We start from the raw sequence: 16,810 nt of genomic DNA on the forward strand, positions 1-16,810 counted from the left end.
ATCCCTTTCTATTAGTTACATACATCTTGAATTGACAACAAGTATTAGTACATGTTCTTCTTCCAAATCTAGCATACCTTGTGTCTCAGAATCTTCAAAAAGTTCACCATGACCTGGTGCTGCGGCAACTTTCTTTGATATCGGTATCATGTCATCTTCCTGCTCTGATATGTCATGGTCATGTTTTGAATCTGTCTTTCTGTGCCCCTGCTTTTCTGTCCTGGTACACCTCTATCTCCTTTGCATCACATTCCAAGAATAAAGATTTGGGAAAGGGGTGGGGGGGGGGGTCGTTGGGACTGCCCATGCACCTGTGGGACTTTAATGACCTTTAATGCTGAATTGACAATCAAAAGCAAGGTAATGGATACTTTTAACTTATATTTTCCAAGATAATTTTGAGTATCTCCTTCCTGAACAACAGAGAGACGTATCTTTTGTAAAATGAAATTCAAAATAAATGCAAGTCTTTAGTTGACCCTTGTGGTTTACTTAACTTCAGTTTCAAGAACTTCTACCTCTCCGCTGGCAAAAGCTATGGTAAGACAGTTCTTTACAGAATTGCCGAAACAAACAATTGCACTCGACCTAGGTTTATATTACTTTTAGGGAATGAAAAACCGAGAATGGCGTTAAGGTTCCAAGACAAGAAATTGACCATTTTAAACTAACAATTCTGTAGTGTTTAATAAGCTCAGAACCCCTGTAAATTGTATATTTTCGGAAAGCTTAGATATAGGGGAACATTTTGGTTACCATAGTGTCACCACTGTTTACATAACTATCACGTGACAGGTAATTTGCATAACCTTTCAAAAATCGTTTTCCCTATGTTTTGTTTCAATGCTTTAAGATATGCGGCTGAAATTTATGTGAGTGCAAGCTGTCCTATGGGTCTTCAAAAGCATGTCTCAGAATTTTTTTAAACCTTCTTAAACGGTTTTATGCCGGAAAAACTTCCAGGGCAGTGAATTTTACCATAGTTGATTTCTTTAAAATTGTGCTCCAAAAAACTAAGCAAGATATAAAAATCTGAGACACACTTTGGAAGAGCATTGTGACAGCTTGCATTCCAGCAAGTTTGAGTAAGATAGTTTGAGGTATTGAGACAAACATAGGGAAAACCGATTTTTGAAAGGTTATGCAAATTACCTTGTCACGAGATAGTTATGTAAACAATGGTGACACTGTGGTTATCAAAATGTTCCTGTATATCTAGGCTTTCAGAAAATGTATACTTTATGGGGGTTTTGAGCTTATTTACTGTTAGAGAATTGTTAGATTAAAAGGTCAAATTTCTTGTCTTGGAACCTTAAGTCCGTTAAGCTTACTAGGAAGATTTCTGCACTAGAACAAGACTTTTGAGCACAGTAAACATTTGGGAAAATCAAGTGACCCCCATCCATGACTGCTGCACGGTAAAAGCATAAATCCCCGCATACCCGCAGGTTTTTTTTTTTCAAATTCAGATACCCCCTCCCCGCCCCCTCCACTTTGCCAGCACGTTCCACTATACTGACTGGACGCTCCCTGAATTCAATCAGAGGTCAAAATGAAGACGGGAATGAAGTCAGAATCAGATTCACAATAACAGCGTTCGGAATATGTTACGTGCGGCTGAGCTGAAGCGGATTCCGCTCGCAATAACTTCTCAATCCAAACCTAATGCTAGCTCGAGTTTCTCCAAATTGGGTCATCGCGGGTCACATAAGGTGCACACACCGGTAGCTGTCTGGTATTCCGTGAGATGTGCATTTCATTTTCCTGACAAGTAACCACATCATGGGATCAGTACACGCCAAGGTAAGGAGCTTTTCTTAGCCTGCTAATTTAACAACAGTGTAGACTTTCATATTCGTTTTGCAAGCAGTTCCTCTTGAAAATAGTGTCTGCAGTCTTGGGGTCACGTAGGCCATGTGGTGCGTTCAGTATTTTCTCCGGTAGGTTGAAACTTGTACTCTCAGTCCACGGATATGGTTTACGTTCATATTGTGCTTCGAGCCTAGCCTCTCGATTAACACAGTCATAGTTCTATATTTCACTACCTTTTTTACCTGCATGCTTCATAGATACACTACTCTCCGGTCAGGTATTCACAAGTGCAATCTCAATTGGCATGCATAATTTTTTAGTACACGTTTACTAAATTTGTACGCAGACTCTTAGTCTACCCATACATGATTGCAGTGAGAATGAAGGCACCAAACCAAGTGAGAAGTTTTTGTCAGTACTAGAGAGTTCATTTAAGTCCCCGTGCGGCCGTGTGTATATACATCCATGGTTAGGACACAGTCCCTCCCCCACAGGGACTTTGGCACAGTCCATCCACCCACTGGAGACTGTGGTTATAAGGCTCTGCGTGGCAGGGTTGTGTGTTACCGTTGGTGGGAGGCTGTATAACGCTGGTAACACAAAGCCCTGCCACGCACAGCTAATATTAAAGTTAATGTCATATATGTATATATGGTCCACTGTTTTTAGTGTGTCATGTTACATATAATTATTCTGAGCACTACACTTCAGCTGCGTCAAAGGTCACAGTGTTCTGCGAAATGGTAAGGGCCTTGTCAGTGATAGCATGTGCACTGTGGATTGGCAGTGTGATACTTACTATGCTGTCTACTGCAGCACCTGCTGTTGCTGCATGTTTAGGAGCCTCAAACTATTGCACTTCTACACAGTGTGTATCAGTTGATCTGTGTGAAAGTGCATGACTTTATGGTGTGTGTGTAAGTTGTATCAAAAAGTACCCAGGAATTCAGAACACGTATCATCCTACTTCACGTACAGAATAAAAACAAATCTGCAAATTGTGTTTTACCTACTACTTGTTCGATGAACAATACTTATACATTAAACTTGCTCCAAGTCTGTTTTCATATAAATATCTAAAAGAATATATTGATGGAATAAGCTTTAGTAGACTGTCTTGCTAAGTGGTAGGCTGTCGCAAAGATGTTGGGGTGAACGCCTTGGCCTACCCAGCCAGTAACTGCCGCTGAGAAAAGCCAGGCAACTGTGGGCCAGTCTATGCCTAAATGTTCATGATGAAGTCATATAAAGAGCAAGACAAGTTACTGCTAAACACATTGTGAATAGAAAGGATGTTTTCCCAATGGATGTCAAACCTGGAGTACTGCATATTACTTCAGCTACAGTGAAATAAAGGTTATTCTCTGCACTATATTTAAGATATATATCTGATTTCAACATAATTTTACTTTTTGATAAAATGTATCGCGTCACTTTCTTGCCATTATTAAATGTATAGTGTAGGCAGCTGATGATGCATATTATCTTGTTTATTCAAACCAGGTGACAGTGTTTGAATTTTTAAAGAGCCATTGTTTGGTCATACACAAGCAGGCTACATCACTATGCGAGATGTTTTTTTTTGCACTTCTGTGAACTACATCTAATTTTGCTAGATAGGGATTAGATCTCGCTGGTATTTCAATATTCCTACACTGCAGTTTTTGTAACCCACACCGGAGAGATCATAGTTGAGTTTTGGTTTCACGGAATTGGAAACACACATGAAGGTGCTTGACCACACCACAATTATACCGGCCGTATCTTCACCTACATATTACTCTTTCAAATTTAACTTTTCTTGTTTGTTGTACTCGCCTGATGACAAATTATGTACAGTATACAAAATACAGCACAAACAAACCCATGCGTCTTTTTAGATATGAACTTGAGTTGATTTTTAGTTGAATAAATCTAGTGACGGTAATTAACCATCTCCTCAAATCTGTATTTTGCAGGCTCCAGAGACATATCCAGCCATGGTTGCTAAGCAGGGATCAGCCCCACCGACACCCCCACCACCCCCTGGTATGAAGCAACATGTCCTAGTCTTGGATAACCAACAGGTAAGCAATCACAGATTTCCATCATTCCAGACAAAATGATAAATTAGTCTGAACTGTGACTTGTCAGTTTGATTATTTAGATACATTAGTTGAATGTTTTGGCACAGTTGAAGCTCACATTAAAAGGGTCACATTAAAAGGGCCTGTAATGCTAACTTTTGATGAGTTTTTTCATTATTTTATGTCAATTGCAACTTCTTATTCTACTCCCTTAAGAATGTTGAAACTTCCACTCTTTAGCTTGTCAACATAGCGTCTATATGTGTAAAATGCACTGTTATTATCTTTATCTGAATTCTAGTCTTGAACAAAATTCACTTGTCAACAATAAGAATGCACTTGTATGTACAGGCCGAGTTGACAAGCTGAATACTGTGTATCTCAACATACTTTGGAAAGTAGGGCAAGAAGTTATGGTTGACTTTGAAAAACAACATTGTGAAAAAAATCGTCAAAAGTTAGCATTACAGACCCTTAATTTATTAAAGCTTCTCTCTCAAAGTTCTCTCTCAATAGCTGCAAAAGATAAATTTCTTGAAATCAAAACATAAATTGTACGTCATAACTGTGGGAAGTGTCAGCATAATCACAGACAGATTCTCCAAGTTGCCCCTTTTTCCCCATTGCCTTTTGTGTAGGTCAAATTTTCCTGAACATAGCATTGGGCCAAACAATCTGCAAATGAAAGAGTTAGATTATTTGCATTGCCTTTTACCCTCAAAATATGTCTTAATTTATCAAAATAAAAATCGTTGTATATTACCAGTGTTGTTATTCATCAGCTTCTACGCAATTTTTCAAGTCAATTATTTAATAATTATTTAACTATTAATGATTTCAGTAAATTTTAGTATGAAATGCATGCTGCAGTGTATTCACCTCTGAAGGTTGACAGAACAGCGCCCTCAGTGTCGTCCGGCTTCAAACAACAAATGAAGTCATCAACAATTTCAAATAACCATTAACAACCGTAGAATGACCGAGTCATACTTTGAGAGATTTTTAGGTCCAATTTCTTCAGACATTTATTTCTTTCTTTCCACAGGCCAAGGTTGAGCATGTTCACATTTCAGGACTGAAAAAGACCAAAGCTGACCTGGTAGCACATTTAGTCAAAGATGTTCTCAGTGCCACTAGTATACAGGAAGTCATTAAGAAGTCCAATGAAGCCAGACAGAAGATGGACAAACTAGCGATATTTAAAAGTATTGCCATCATAATAGACACCAGTAAAGGTAAGACTGCCAGGGTTTATGTAATTCTGTTTTACCATTGATTGCAACCATTGAATTATCATATTTACTGCTTTTGATGTATTTTATCCCATTCCTGGATTGGAAAATTTCATAATTGTTATATTCACGGGGTAAAACAGTGCTCAATGCCTGTTTGGCAGAGCATTTTATGGACTTGGATGTCACTCACAGCTATATGACGTATTTCCTCTGTAGGGATGATCAGACAAATGGTTTAACTGATCTCATATCTATTCCAATGATCACGTTACTTTCTTTCTGTTATTCTGCATGTGGCTCTGTATGTTCTTGTTTCCATTGTGAGTGTTTGTGCATAATGTACTTGGGGAAGAGGAGGATGGGTATGTTGGGTAACGTCCAACATACCAATGGAAAAACTGGATAACATGACTTGGGAACCCCAGGAGAATTTATTGTGTTTACAGTTACTACATAACCTGGCAGAATAAAGCACAATAAAGTGGCGTTATTGAAAACATCGTGTTCAAATGTTGTGTGAGCATCTTCAAAAGATGACAGGGATTTTCGTGGTATTGGAGATAGTTTGTTGTTTGATTTAATACAGCCACCCAAATGGACAAAGAGTAACGATGAAGGGATGTTCAATAAATCAGTCAATCAATCAATTGATAAATTTTGCTTTCCTTAAATCAGGAGAAAGGGCAGACCCACACGGATTAGACGTGACTTTTGATGTCAAAGAAGCTAAATCAATCAAAGGAGGCGTTCATACATTGGTTGGTAACAATGAAGGAAGTCTGGTGAGTAACTTAGAGGGTTGTACATGTATACATGAATGTTATAGAGTAAACACTCATGCAGCTCAGACTCTCGTGGTTACTCCGTCTCATGGTTGTTTTCAGGGTCAAAGGTTGTGTAGAAAACCGTAAGATTCGTTATGTATGATTCTATGTAAATACGGTACATGTACAAGTATACACACATTCGTGTATTTATATGTATCAGTAGACTAAGATGCTCATAAGTCTTTATGAAACTTGAAGACTAGTATAATTATCTGAAACAAAACATGCACTCGTAAATTACCTCTCCAATCAAAACATCACTTTATTATAAACAGATACTTGATGCCAAAAGATACAAATTTACCCACCCTGTTAGGACATTTCTCCACCACAGACAATTTTGCTATTGCAAAGAGTATCCTTAAAATAATAGACTGGTTTCACTATATGAATGTACCATATTCTGTATGAACAGCCTTCTGTGTGGAGGTTTCAGCTTATGAGAAATGAAAGCATGGTGGTCTGGTTAGATAGACATGGCAGGGACAATAGTTGTGTACATGTTACCTTTCAATGGAGAAAACATTTGAAAAGCGGCACGGGAAGTCCCACAGTACATCTTTATCTTCCGTTTATAAACTTTTCCTCATCCATTTCCAGAAATAACTGTTATGTACATGTATGTTGGTGCTGTTCAATTGGACCAAATTATGGTCTTTTAATTTGGTAAATTTATTCCTTTGTGTCACATTTATGACTCATTCTTTACAATTGACAGGTTCTGGGGCTGAAATTTCCAAATGTGTTCGGCAGAGCAGAGAAGATAAGTGCAGAGTACTCCTATGGAAGTAAGAAATCAACAGGCTTCCATGTTGCTTTTACCAAACCAATACGAGGAGATATGCAAAAATGGTAACCATTTCTCAGACTTTTGAATGAATAAATTTTGAAACTTTTATCCTTCAGATTTGTTTTCATAGTTCATATCCTACTTCAATTTCATGGTCAAGTGTATGAAGAACTCTACCATCAAGTATATATATAATAATTGCTGTCGGCAATTATACTTGTGACCTCTGATATTGTAAAATACTTTAGCGTCCCACGATGCTTAACCCTTTGAGTGCCATAATTATATCTTTCTTCTTATTGGACAGCCTTACAACCACAGCATTCAAAGTCATGACAGACTTTCCACCGAGTGGTTACAAAGAGATTGGAAGAGGAGTTTCAGTTGATTTATCTGTGAGTTTTTCGATATCAAATTATTGAAGGGCTTACAGGGCCAGTAGCTGTGATCTTTCATGAATTTATTTATACTCTTTATTTTAAATGTCAACTACAGTTTCTATCTCTCCTCCCTGAAGCATGTTGAGATACACGGTATTCACTTTGTCAACTCAGTCTGTGCATGTGTAAACTGCATTGTTATTGTTGACAAGTGAATTCTTGTTCTGTTCAGAATTCAACTGTGAACACTAACGGTGCATTTTACATGTATAGATGCTGTGTGGATAATAAGATAAATAGTGGGTGTTTCAACGTGCCTTGCTTTGGGGAGTAGAACAAGAAATTGCGATTGACGTACAGAACAAAAAATAGTGAAAAATCATCAAAAGTTATGAGTAATGGCACTTTATTTTGGATTAGCTAAATACTAGGAAGTCGGTGATACAGTATTCAGTCTCACCATGAAGTCCTTTGATCTAAATGTAATTTGGTAGTCCTTCCATGCTGTTTAATTCACTATAATGCCACGGGAGACTGATGGAAAATAAAAGTTGGATAAAACCTATTATTCATGGCCAAATCACTCTTTTACTGAATATCCTGGTCACGAAGTTGTGATCTCTTCTTCACTCACTGCTGTAGTCGGCTTACAAACACTTCCTGGTTGGGCTGATGTGCCAACCTCCCGCAATGGGATTTGATCAGGCTGTCAATTTCTATGAGATGCTGACACAGTCCCCTTTCACTGTGAAAGAGTCTTATCATGTGTAAAAATAAAATTGCAACAGGATAGCTTTTTTCAAAATCCAAATATTTTTAATTCTGTTCCAGTTTCCCAGCATCTTTGGGAGGCAGTCCCTGAGATGGGAAGGCGTGTGGAGGGAACTGCAATGTCTCACAAGGACAACAGCGTTTGCAGTCCGCGAAGAGTCAGGACACACGCTCAAGTCATCATTAAAGGTAATGGACAAATTAAATCATCCTACATTGTACATTACTGTCATATGCAGGAAGAATTTTCCCCAATTCTTTCTGTTTCACATGATATGATGTAGGTAACATGAAACAGTACTTGAAAGTAGAATCGAAACACTAGAGGGCGCTCTATGTACTCCCCTTGAGTGACAAATTTTACAGTCTGAAAGTTCCTTTGATGGACAGACAGCTTGTCATTATCACTTGCCATTGTCATATTTTATCACCAGCATCTAGGACAAAATCAAAATTTTTAGTATCAGAGACAGCCGCTGCCTTGGCTGGTCTGTGCTGGCCTGTCAATTTGATGTTTATAAGAAATAAAGATTAATTTGAATTTCTAACAATTCTGCATCTGTAAACAACCTTTCAAACATTTTTTAACGCCATCACCACAATGGTTCGGCCCAAACCCATCGTTATCAATAATGATTGTGGGCCTTTTTACAGGGAATTAGGGGTGAACAGCTAAGGTTTCATCTTACACAACATACTCATCTTGATAATTTGACGTCTTTCAGCACATCCTTGTTCGTGATACAAGAGATGAGAACATATTCCCGTCGAGTGGATACCTACTCAAGTTAAACCAGGAGCTAGCTGGCTACACTGGTGGAGACATCAAATTCATCAAGGAAGAAGTTGAACTTCAACTCAACCAGAGTCTGTTCTGGAACATGGTAAGTCTGTCTGTTGTCTTTTTACTACCTAATCTTATCCCATCGATGGAGAAATTTTGCAGCTTGAGTTTAGAGTTCATGCTGAAAATTGAAAGTGAAATAATTTGCATGTTGCACTTGACACGCCATGGATGGTTTGTTTCTAAAGTCACGTATTGTCTGTGCTGAATGTTTTACAAAAATATATTATATAGATTTTCTGTGAAGAATGTTGACCCACTTTTTGCTGTTTGGTCGGTTTCATAAAGTGCAGGTTTTGCTGTGAAAAACTATATGCACCTTTTCATTGTCATATTACATTTGGTGGTTCACAGTAAAAATAAGTCTCCTGTGCTGTATGTTTTATAATGTCAATATTGCTCCCAAAAACTAAACGAAAAGCGTACCATTCATCTTGTATGAGCAGTGAAAGACACAATGTTATTTCCCATTTGTCGATTATTCCATATTTTGATTCCAATGTTCATGTACCATACACACATCTATGCTTCTAGGTACTCTCCTGTTCAGTAGCAGGTGGTGTCTTGAAACCCTTAGAAGACACCACATCAAACATCCTTGACAGGTACTTCTTGGGTGGTCCAAACTCAGTCCGTGGATTTTCATTCCGGGGAATAGGGCCACACAGTGACGGTGAGTTGTGCGTGGAATGTACAGAATCTCTATGAACTAAATAGAAAGCATTGAACATCCGTGATTTCCTCAGTAATGCATACAATCATTGTTTGTCCAGCATTTCTGTATTAATACCCAGAGTGAGTTACCCCAATGTTTCCTGCCTCTGTTAGACATCTACCGGTACTTTGTTATTTCCTTTGTATAGAGTAGTAGGTATGGACCCTGCAATCTTGTCCGTACATTAAAAAGTCATCACTGGTGAAGAAATAAACAAAAAACAAACAAACAGATGAAAAAATAAATAAAATGAATGTCTTAATAAGCAAATGCATATAAATAAATAAATAAATAAATAAATAAATAAATAAATAAATAAATAGATAAATGAATAAATAAAGTATCTAAACAAATGCATATAAATAAATAGATAAATAAATTTATACATAAATGAAGGACAGAAAGGAGGTATTTTTCTCAATGAATTTATGATTATAAGTAACTGAATATATAAAACAAAATGAATGAAGAAAGGAAAAAAAGAAGGAAGAATTTATCATAATGAATCGCATGGTGTAGGTGTTGGAAGTTCACAGATCCCACTGTATTTCTGGTCGGCAAGAATGCAAAAAAAAAAGTCTCACAACCAATCTGAGCCATTATCCATGGAACCCTTTCGCAACCAAATGTTAGATAGTACATGTACATACAGGTATACGACCACACAGTGGAGCAGGTAATGTGTAAAACTGACACAACATGAAGCATGGGGACATAAGTAACTGACATGACATGTTTGGTCGTTACTATCAGGCGAAGCCGTCGGTGCTGAGGCATACTGGGCTGCCGGCCTTCATCTCTACACTCCATTACCGTTCAATCCTGGAAAAGGCGGATTTGGTGAACTTTTCAGAACACACTTCTTTGTCAACGCTGGTAACCTAGGGACTATTAATTTTGGTGAGTGGTATATTAAAAACGTATTCTTTTTCTCGAGTGCATTATTTCTAATCTATGATGCTGTACAAAAAATCACAAGATATCCAGCTGTTGCCAAACAGAGTTCAGTTGTTTTCAATAGTGATGAAACATTGTTTGAAAATTATTGATCAGCCTTTTGGCTTGCTGAGCAATTGTAATGAAACCTGTGCTTGATAAAGGTGCACTATTATTGTTGGCAAAATTCAACCTGTGGAATTCTGAATTTGTACAACCCATCTTGTTTTTTAGGGGAACGTTGAAATTGTGTTGAGGAAAACTGTTTTCAAAGGTTGTTTGTGCATGACAAAGCTTACAGGAGTACAAACATGTAGTGGTGATATTGAAATTATTACCAAATTTCCACACTGTATGTTTTGAACTGAGGATTTTTTATTTCCTAATGCAGATGAACCCTGGAACACAAATCTGGACCGAATGCTGGAGACGCTGAGGTGGTCCTACGGAGCCGGCCTTGTCTTCAGACTCGGTAAAATAGCCAGACTAGAACTAAACTATTGCATACCAATGAGGGCAGCAAACACAGACAAGTAAGTACACAACCTTTGACCTTTGTGTACATATAGGGGCATGGGATTACAACCTTTGACCTTAGTGTACACCTAGGGACATGGGGTTACATGCACTTTACATGTGGACTGTGAGATTTTAAGTGTGAGATTAGAAAGACTTCACTAGTGTGTACTTTAGAATATAGGAATCTGAGATCTGTCCGCTGGAATAAAAAATAATATAGTATACTGGCAATCTTCCTGTGATAAATAACAGAATGTGGTGGTACATACTTGTTATATAATGACATACACAAAAAAATGAGCTTTTTTAACATCCTGTATTATCATTATCTTTCAGGATCAATGAAGGATTTCAGTTTGGAGTCGGTATAAACTTTCTTTAGCAGTGCTGCACTAGAGGACTTTGTTGTACAAAACTGAACTTTACTGTTGTTCTGAAATACCCTGATACCAAGACATTAATCTGGACACATGATGGCAACGGAGTCGGTCTTCAGATGTCGCAGTAACACTGGTTTCCGTCGATCGAGTACTTCTGGGTGTTTGGGTTTTACGATTGAAGTGTGGGTTTTGGGGTGAAAAATGAACACCAGTAGCAATCCCTTGCAGCCCTGAATTATTGCATGTATTGAAACGAGATGAACCAATGCTCTGTTAATACTGTCATGTCAGATCACGTATGACCACCTTTGGCTGATGTGATGTACCAATAAGTCTCTCAATGCAAGATAATCAGCTCTGACATCTGGGTGTTTTTGAGATTTTGTAAAATAATGGTTTCTAAAGCAATATCAGAGGGTCTTTGTATGATTTAGATTATGATATGAACAATTATAAAAGTTTTTTGTAAAATGAGGATAAAATTGTGTCTCTGTGTACTAAATGGTAGTACATGATTCAGCAAGGATTGAAGAATAAAGAGTCCCACCCCTTCCATAAAACCATTATGGTTCATTCCCATTGTTTTGAACAATAGATTGAACCAATTCCAAAGAAAACCTAGGGGTCAAAGAGGCCAATCCAGTGTGATATTCATGTCATTTCTGAAATAAGTCATTTTAATGCATGAGTTCTGGCTGATATAGCTATCCATCTATATCAACTTCATTCATAAAGCTGAAATTAGATTTATAGATATTTAGTTGTGATCAAAAGTAAACACCCTTGGTTCGCATATGTATAGATTGTTTTTAATTTTTATTTGGCATTTCCAAAACATGGTACTGAAGGAAATTATGTAATGTTGGTTTTTATGAGTTTGTTTAGAAGCCACGATTTGATTGGATGAAGGTCATGCTGTGTTGAGGTCATTGGCTGTCTGTAAATACTAGTAGTACACACCAGTACTTCACATTGTTATTTTTTCCCAGAATGCATCTGTGCAAACATCTCAAGACAGAACTGTTAGTGTTGGTCATACTGGAATAAAAGACATCTTTTAAGTTCAAAAACAATTTTTGTGTGATCCTTTGTGGATATTTTAAAGTCTGACTACATTCATTTGTGTTATCATACATGTGTCAAAACTGACTTGGTTCAGTTGCTGTTGATTTGTTCTGTGTGTTTGAGTTGAGCCTGTGTTTAATAAATTGTCTGCATTGAGTGCACCGTCTATCAGACTTTAATTAGAACACAGAATTATACCCATTTTGAATCCAAAAATCACCAGGTTTTATTCTGGACAACCAAATTAATTGTTTGTGGCCTCTTTGGAGGCAACTTTGCTTATTCTAAAATTTTGGAAAATGTCACAGATTTGAAACAGACTGAACCAAAATCCATCTACTAATGTAAATGAGGGAATGAGGACGGCTTTACCCTAGTGTTAATTTCTGTATGATAGAAAAGATTCTGTTTGGTAAGAAGTCACAGAATTCAGTAAAAGGACCCAGACCACTTTCATCCGATGCAAAGCACCATACCAATACACAAAGTCATTTGGTCTCAGTGACGCACAAAGTTTATTACAGAATATAGTACATCATTTCAAATGCTCTAAAAGTACAGGTATCATCTGAACCAAAATACATCGCACTGCAATTGAAATGTCTTGAAAGGGTAAAATTTAAAGTAGCTTTCTTCAGATATTCAATTTCTGTCAAAGTATGTGTTCTTTAATGTTAGATTGTGCTTCGAAATTAAGACTTAAATTTTGCCCAAACTTTTTTCCATGAAGCTTTAAATTATTCCTTTTTTAAAATTGAGAAATAAATGGAGGGTCAAGGTACAAAATTTGGTACAAGAAAAACAGATTACTCAACACTTACCGACACTTGAAATTCAAAGTGGCTGCCATCCCTGTGTTAATGTTAACTCTGCCGCTATATCAATTGGCATCTTGAAATATCCTGAATTTTCAACGAGCTATTCTTTCAGCCACACTTTGAGACAAATCATACAAATCTTGTTTTTGTGAAAATCGAAACTTTAATTTTTCCCCATAGAGCTAACAGAAGAGCAGCGGCCATTTTGAATTCGAAGGGGAGGTTAATTGTAGTATAATTGTGTCTCCATAGTAACAATTTGCATGGTGATCCTTGACTTTTAGTTTGCTGATGTTTAAAAGAGAGTGGCTTGTTTCCTTGAGGGAGGTTTGAACTGTCGTTTAAATCTTGTCATCTCAAGGCGGTTATTACCATAAAGTGATTTTTACATTCTTGGTATACAGACATCAGAATACAGGGAATATGACTCTTCGGAGATTTGTCGCTCATGACTAATTGACAATTTTTCCAAAAACCTCAAAAACGAAACTGTAATGAATTGGAAACCTGAGGGACAACTTTATTAAAGGTCAAAAACAGCAATTCTAATTGGACTTTTTGTTGGGCAGGTTAGGAGCTGCCCAATCAGAAGCAATGTAACATAAGTCCGTTTGAAAGAAAATTCAAGATCAAATAAAACTGGTAAGCTAAGTTGATAGCAACGGGAGTAATAATCGTGTATAAGCTGAAAAATGCTATCATGCTCAAATGTATTTCTCTGATCAAAGTTCATTCAACCTGAGAAGGAAGTGGCTAAAAATATCACACTGAGTGAATGCGGGTCATGTGACACATTCAAATGAAATTTAAAGTTACACAATCTATTTTTGAGCAGCTGTCAAATATGTAATGTTCATACCAAAGGTCGATCGATATTTGACCTTGCAATTTATGAATATATTATGCAAATGAAGCCAACAGTATGTTGCAGTGAGTGCTCCGTGCCATGCTTCACATGGAATGCTCAGAAACACTTTCCTTGAATTTTGCTCATTCTGTTGTAATTGCAAGGTCAAATGAGTTGACCACTGGCATTAAAGATGACATGTTTCGAATGTCATTAAAAAAAGACTATATCAAATTTAAGTTGACCATTTTGTGCAAAAAAAAGTACTTCCTGGTTTATACATCAAGACATATGTCATACTAAATCACTAAAACTGACAAGGAGGACTTGGATTTTAAGTGATACATTGACAATTTAATAATGTCTGTATAGAAAATATGTACATGGTACCTTTTACAGAAATGACACAGTAAACTCAGCTTACAAAGTGATAGTGTCTGACAGTCACAATGATTTAATTTACAACCAATTTCTTTGACTTAGCTGAAACACTGTAAACAAGAATACATATAGTGGGGCAGTTTTACAACTGTAGAATCTGAATGTTTGATTCTGTCATAATCCTATTGATAACCCATTAGACAGGGTTATAACACCTACATTGCAGATTGTGAGATCCTCACCATTGCATAACATATCCGTGCAGGCCGTTTAGTCCTTTGTGTCTGTTTTGTTCACTTTGATTATGTCACAGCTTATCTCACTATAAAAAACTGGCTATTTACCCAGACGAACAACAATGGGTTTTAGCACACTGAACGATGATAAACTTTGTGAAAACCTTCGTTTGTATATTGAGATACTATTTTCATTATAGAACATAAATTTGACACAAACTACGTTGTGTGACATCAATAAAATTCCTCAACCATCAAAGCTAGCATTACCGTACATACTATTTGGATAAAAACTTATTTCAGCAAGAAATAAAAGTAAATAAATTTCAAACATAACTTATGATGAAACTTTTCATATACATCAACATTTTGTGTACCTCAAACATAATAAGTATACTTACAAGATTACTTTGTTTTAAAAAAGTTTAACTTGAAATACAGTTTATGTAAAAGTGAATCATATACCCTGATGAAATCTTTTATTGATGTAATAAACTGTGCAACTATCTGAAAAGTTAGAGACAAACTATACAGAGAAAAACACACTTGTACTTTTCAAGCAGTCAGTGCATATTCTAGTGCACCTATATGTACAGTACAAGTTGGTAGCCCCTAAAATCTATACCTTGTCTCCTCCCATTTTAATACAACCCTTTGTAATAAGTGCATGTATGGCGCACTTGGTTCCAAATACGGAGAACCAAGGTAAGGCAGATTATATGGCATGAAGTGCAGATTCATGTCAATGAGCTTTTCCATCAATTCACAGCAACTCTTGAGATATTCATCAGTGGTGGCACTTTCCCCGAGGCCTGCAAATTTGGAATATTGGCATAAATCCGAAACAGTTGACCCTTACCTTGGGGAAAAGGGCCCATCTCGTAAGGGATATGTTTCTGTTTGTCAAATACAGCACAATTTCACGAAAAATACCAGTAAAAAAAACTTTGTCCCTGTTCGTCAATTATGAAAATATGGTGCTGGGAGCATAATAGAACTGCATAGTTCCTAGTTTTGTGTTCCATCTGTTTGGTTTTCACTCTCAAAACAGATGTCCTGGGCATCAGCGGGGTATCATGGAAAGTTTTCTATCAGTGTAAAAAGCTTGCACACAATCCCTTCACACACATTACATTGGCAATGCCAGAATTACCAGAACGTACCAGTTGCTTCCTTGTCTACGGGACTGAAAAAAATACAGCACAATTTCAAGAAAAATACTAGTAAAAAATACTTTGTCCTTGTCATTCACATGTACGGTACATTTGCTTCTCAAACTAAAATATGACACAGATTTTATTATCTACAGACCAAGAGAACCATATCTTCAACCTTGACCGTAATGCAATATATGCATTGTTGGCAGCTGCGTACATATACATGTTTACTGTACATGCAAATTGGACATGACCTTGCTTTGTATCCATAAACATCACCGTGCTGACCTTGGGAGTATCTGTAGACCCCGTTTGGTGCCTGGGGTTTGAACAAAATCAGTCAAAATCAACATCTGTACCCTGAGAGGAACATTATCCTGGTGATTTGCCCTGTACAAAATCCGAATGTGTAGAAGATATCCTCGCTCAAGAACTATAATAATAATAGTAGTAGACTGAATGTCCATATAAGGAAAATACAAAAGGAAGCACCTGAAAAATCCACTCACTATACTTACAATACCAGTAAATGATACAGCACAATTGCAACAAGTAGACCTTAAAATAAGAATGACAACCTTGGCCTTGTCTAAAAGTACTTTTCAAGTACAGTGACTACTATTTCACAACACAATTTTGACCACTCCATTTAAGGTGGAAAGCCTATCAGGGACAAATATCTGGACTTAAATTTTTACAATACGTTTCTGTTCTACTGCTGGTGAGGCTTATTTTAAAACTCTTGGAGTAAGCATAGTTTTCACCATTTTAGTATTTTGAAAATCGAAAATTTTATTTTTTTGATAGAGATGACACAGATGGCAGCCATTTTGAATTTCAAATGTTGGAAAATGTTAGGTAATTTGTCTCTCAACCACAAAATTTGCACAGTGACCCGATTTTTATTCTTCATTTAGTAAAAGAACAAAAGCTTGAACAAAGTTTAAATCTTTCAATTTTGAGGTACAGACTACCTTAATAATGTGGTAGGTAGATAAAGGTAAGAATGTGGTAAATACCGGTAGATATAA

The 16,810-nt window shown here is 36.9% G+C and overlaps 1 protein-coding gene across 1 annotated transcript; it reads left to right on the forward strand.

Annotated features, from left to right (window-relative positions):
• The first annotated feature begins 1,625 nt into the window (after nt 1-1,625).
• On the forward strand, nt 1,626-12,348 carry LOC139131673 (sorting and assembly machinery component 50 homolog B-like). The gene is made up of 12 exons (XM_070697843.1): nt 1,626-1,803; nt 3,771-3,878; nt 4,924-5,113; nt 5,789-5,895; nt 6,659-6,792; nt 7,038-7,125; nt 7,942-8,070; nt 8,607-8,765; nt 9,260-9,398; nt 10,194-10,340; nt 10,768-10,909; nt 11,232-12,348. The coding sequence occupies exons 1-12, from the start codon at nt 1,783-1,785 to the stop codon at nt 11,275-11,277; spliced, it is 1,410 nt and encodes a 469-aa protein (XP_070553944.1). The 5' UTR covers nt 1,626-1,782; the 3' UTR covers nt 11,278-12,348.
• The last annotated feature ends 4,462 nt before the right edge of the window (nt 12,349-16,810 follow it).

This window comes from Ptychodera flava, chromosome 1, assembly GCF_041260155.1.
Source record: "Ptychodera flava strain L36383 chromosome 1, AS_Pfla_20210202, whole genome shotgun sequence".
Lineage (NCBI taxonomy): Eukaryota > Metazoa > Hemichordata > Enteropneusta > Ptychoderidae > Ptychodera > Ptychodera flava.

Excerpts from the sequence above, each read along its gene's own strand:
- LOC139131673 (XM_070697843.1), top strand. The coding sequence starts at position 1,783 with ATGGGATCAGTACACGCCAAG. Across the intron at positions 5,896-6,658 it reads GTAACAATGAAGGAAGTCTG|GTTCTGGGGCTGAAATTTCC; the intron begins GTGAGTAACTTA and ends TACAATTGACAG. Across the intron at positions 9,399-10,193 it reads AATAGGGCCACACAGTGACG|GCGAAGCCGTCGGTGCTGAG; the intron begins GTGAGTTGTGCG and ends CGTTACTATCAG.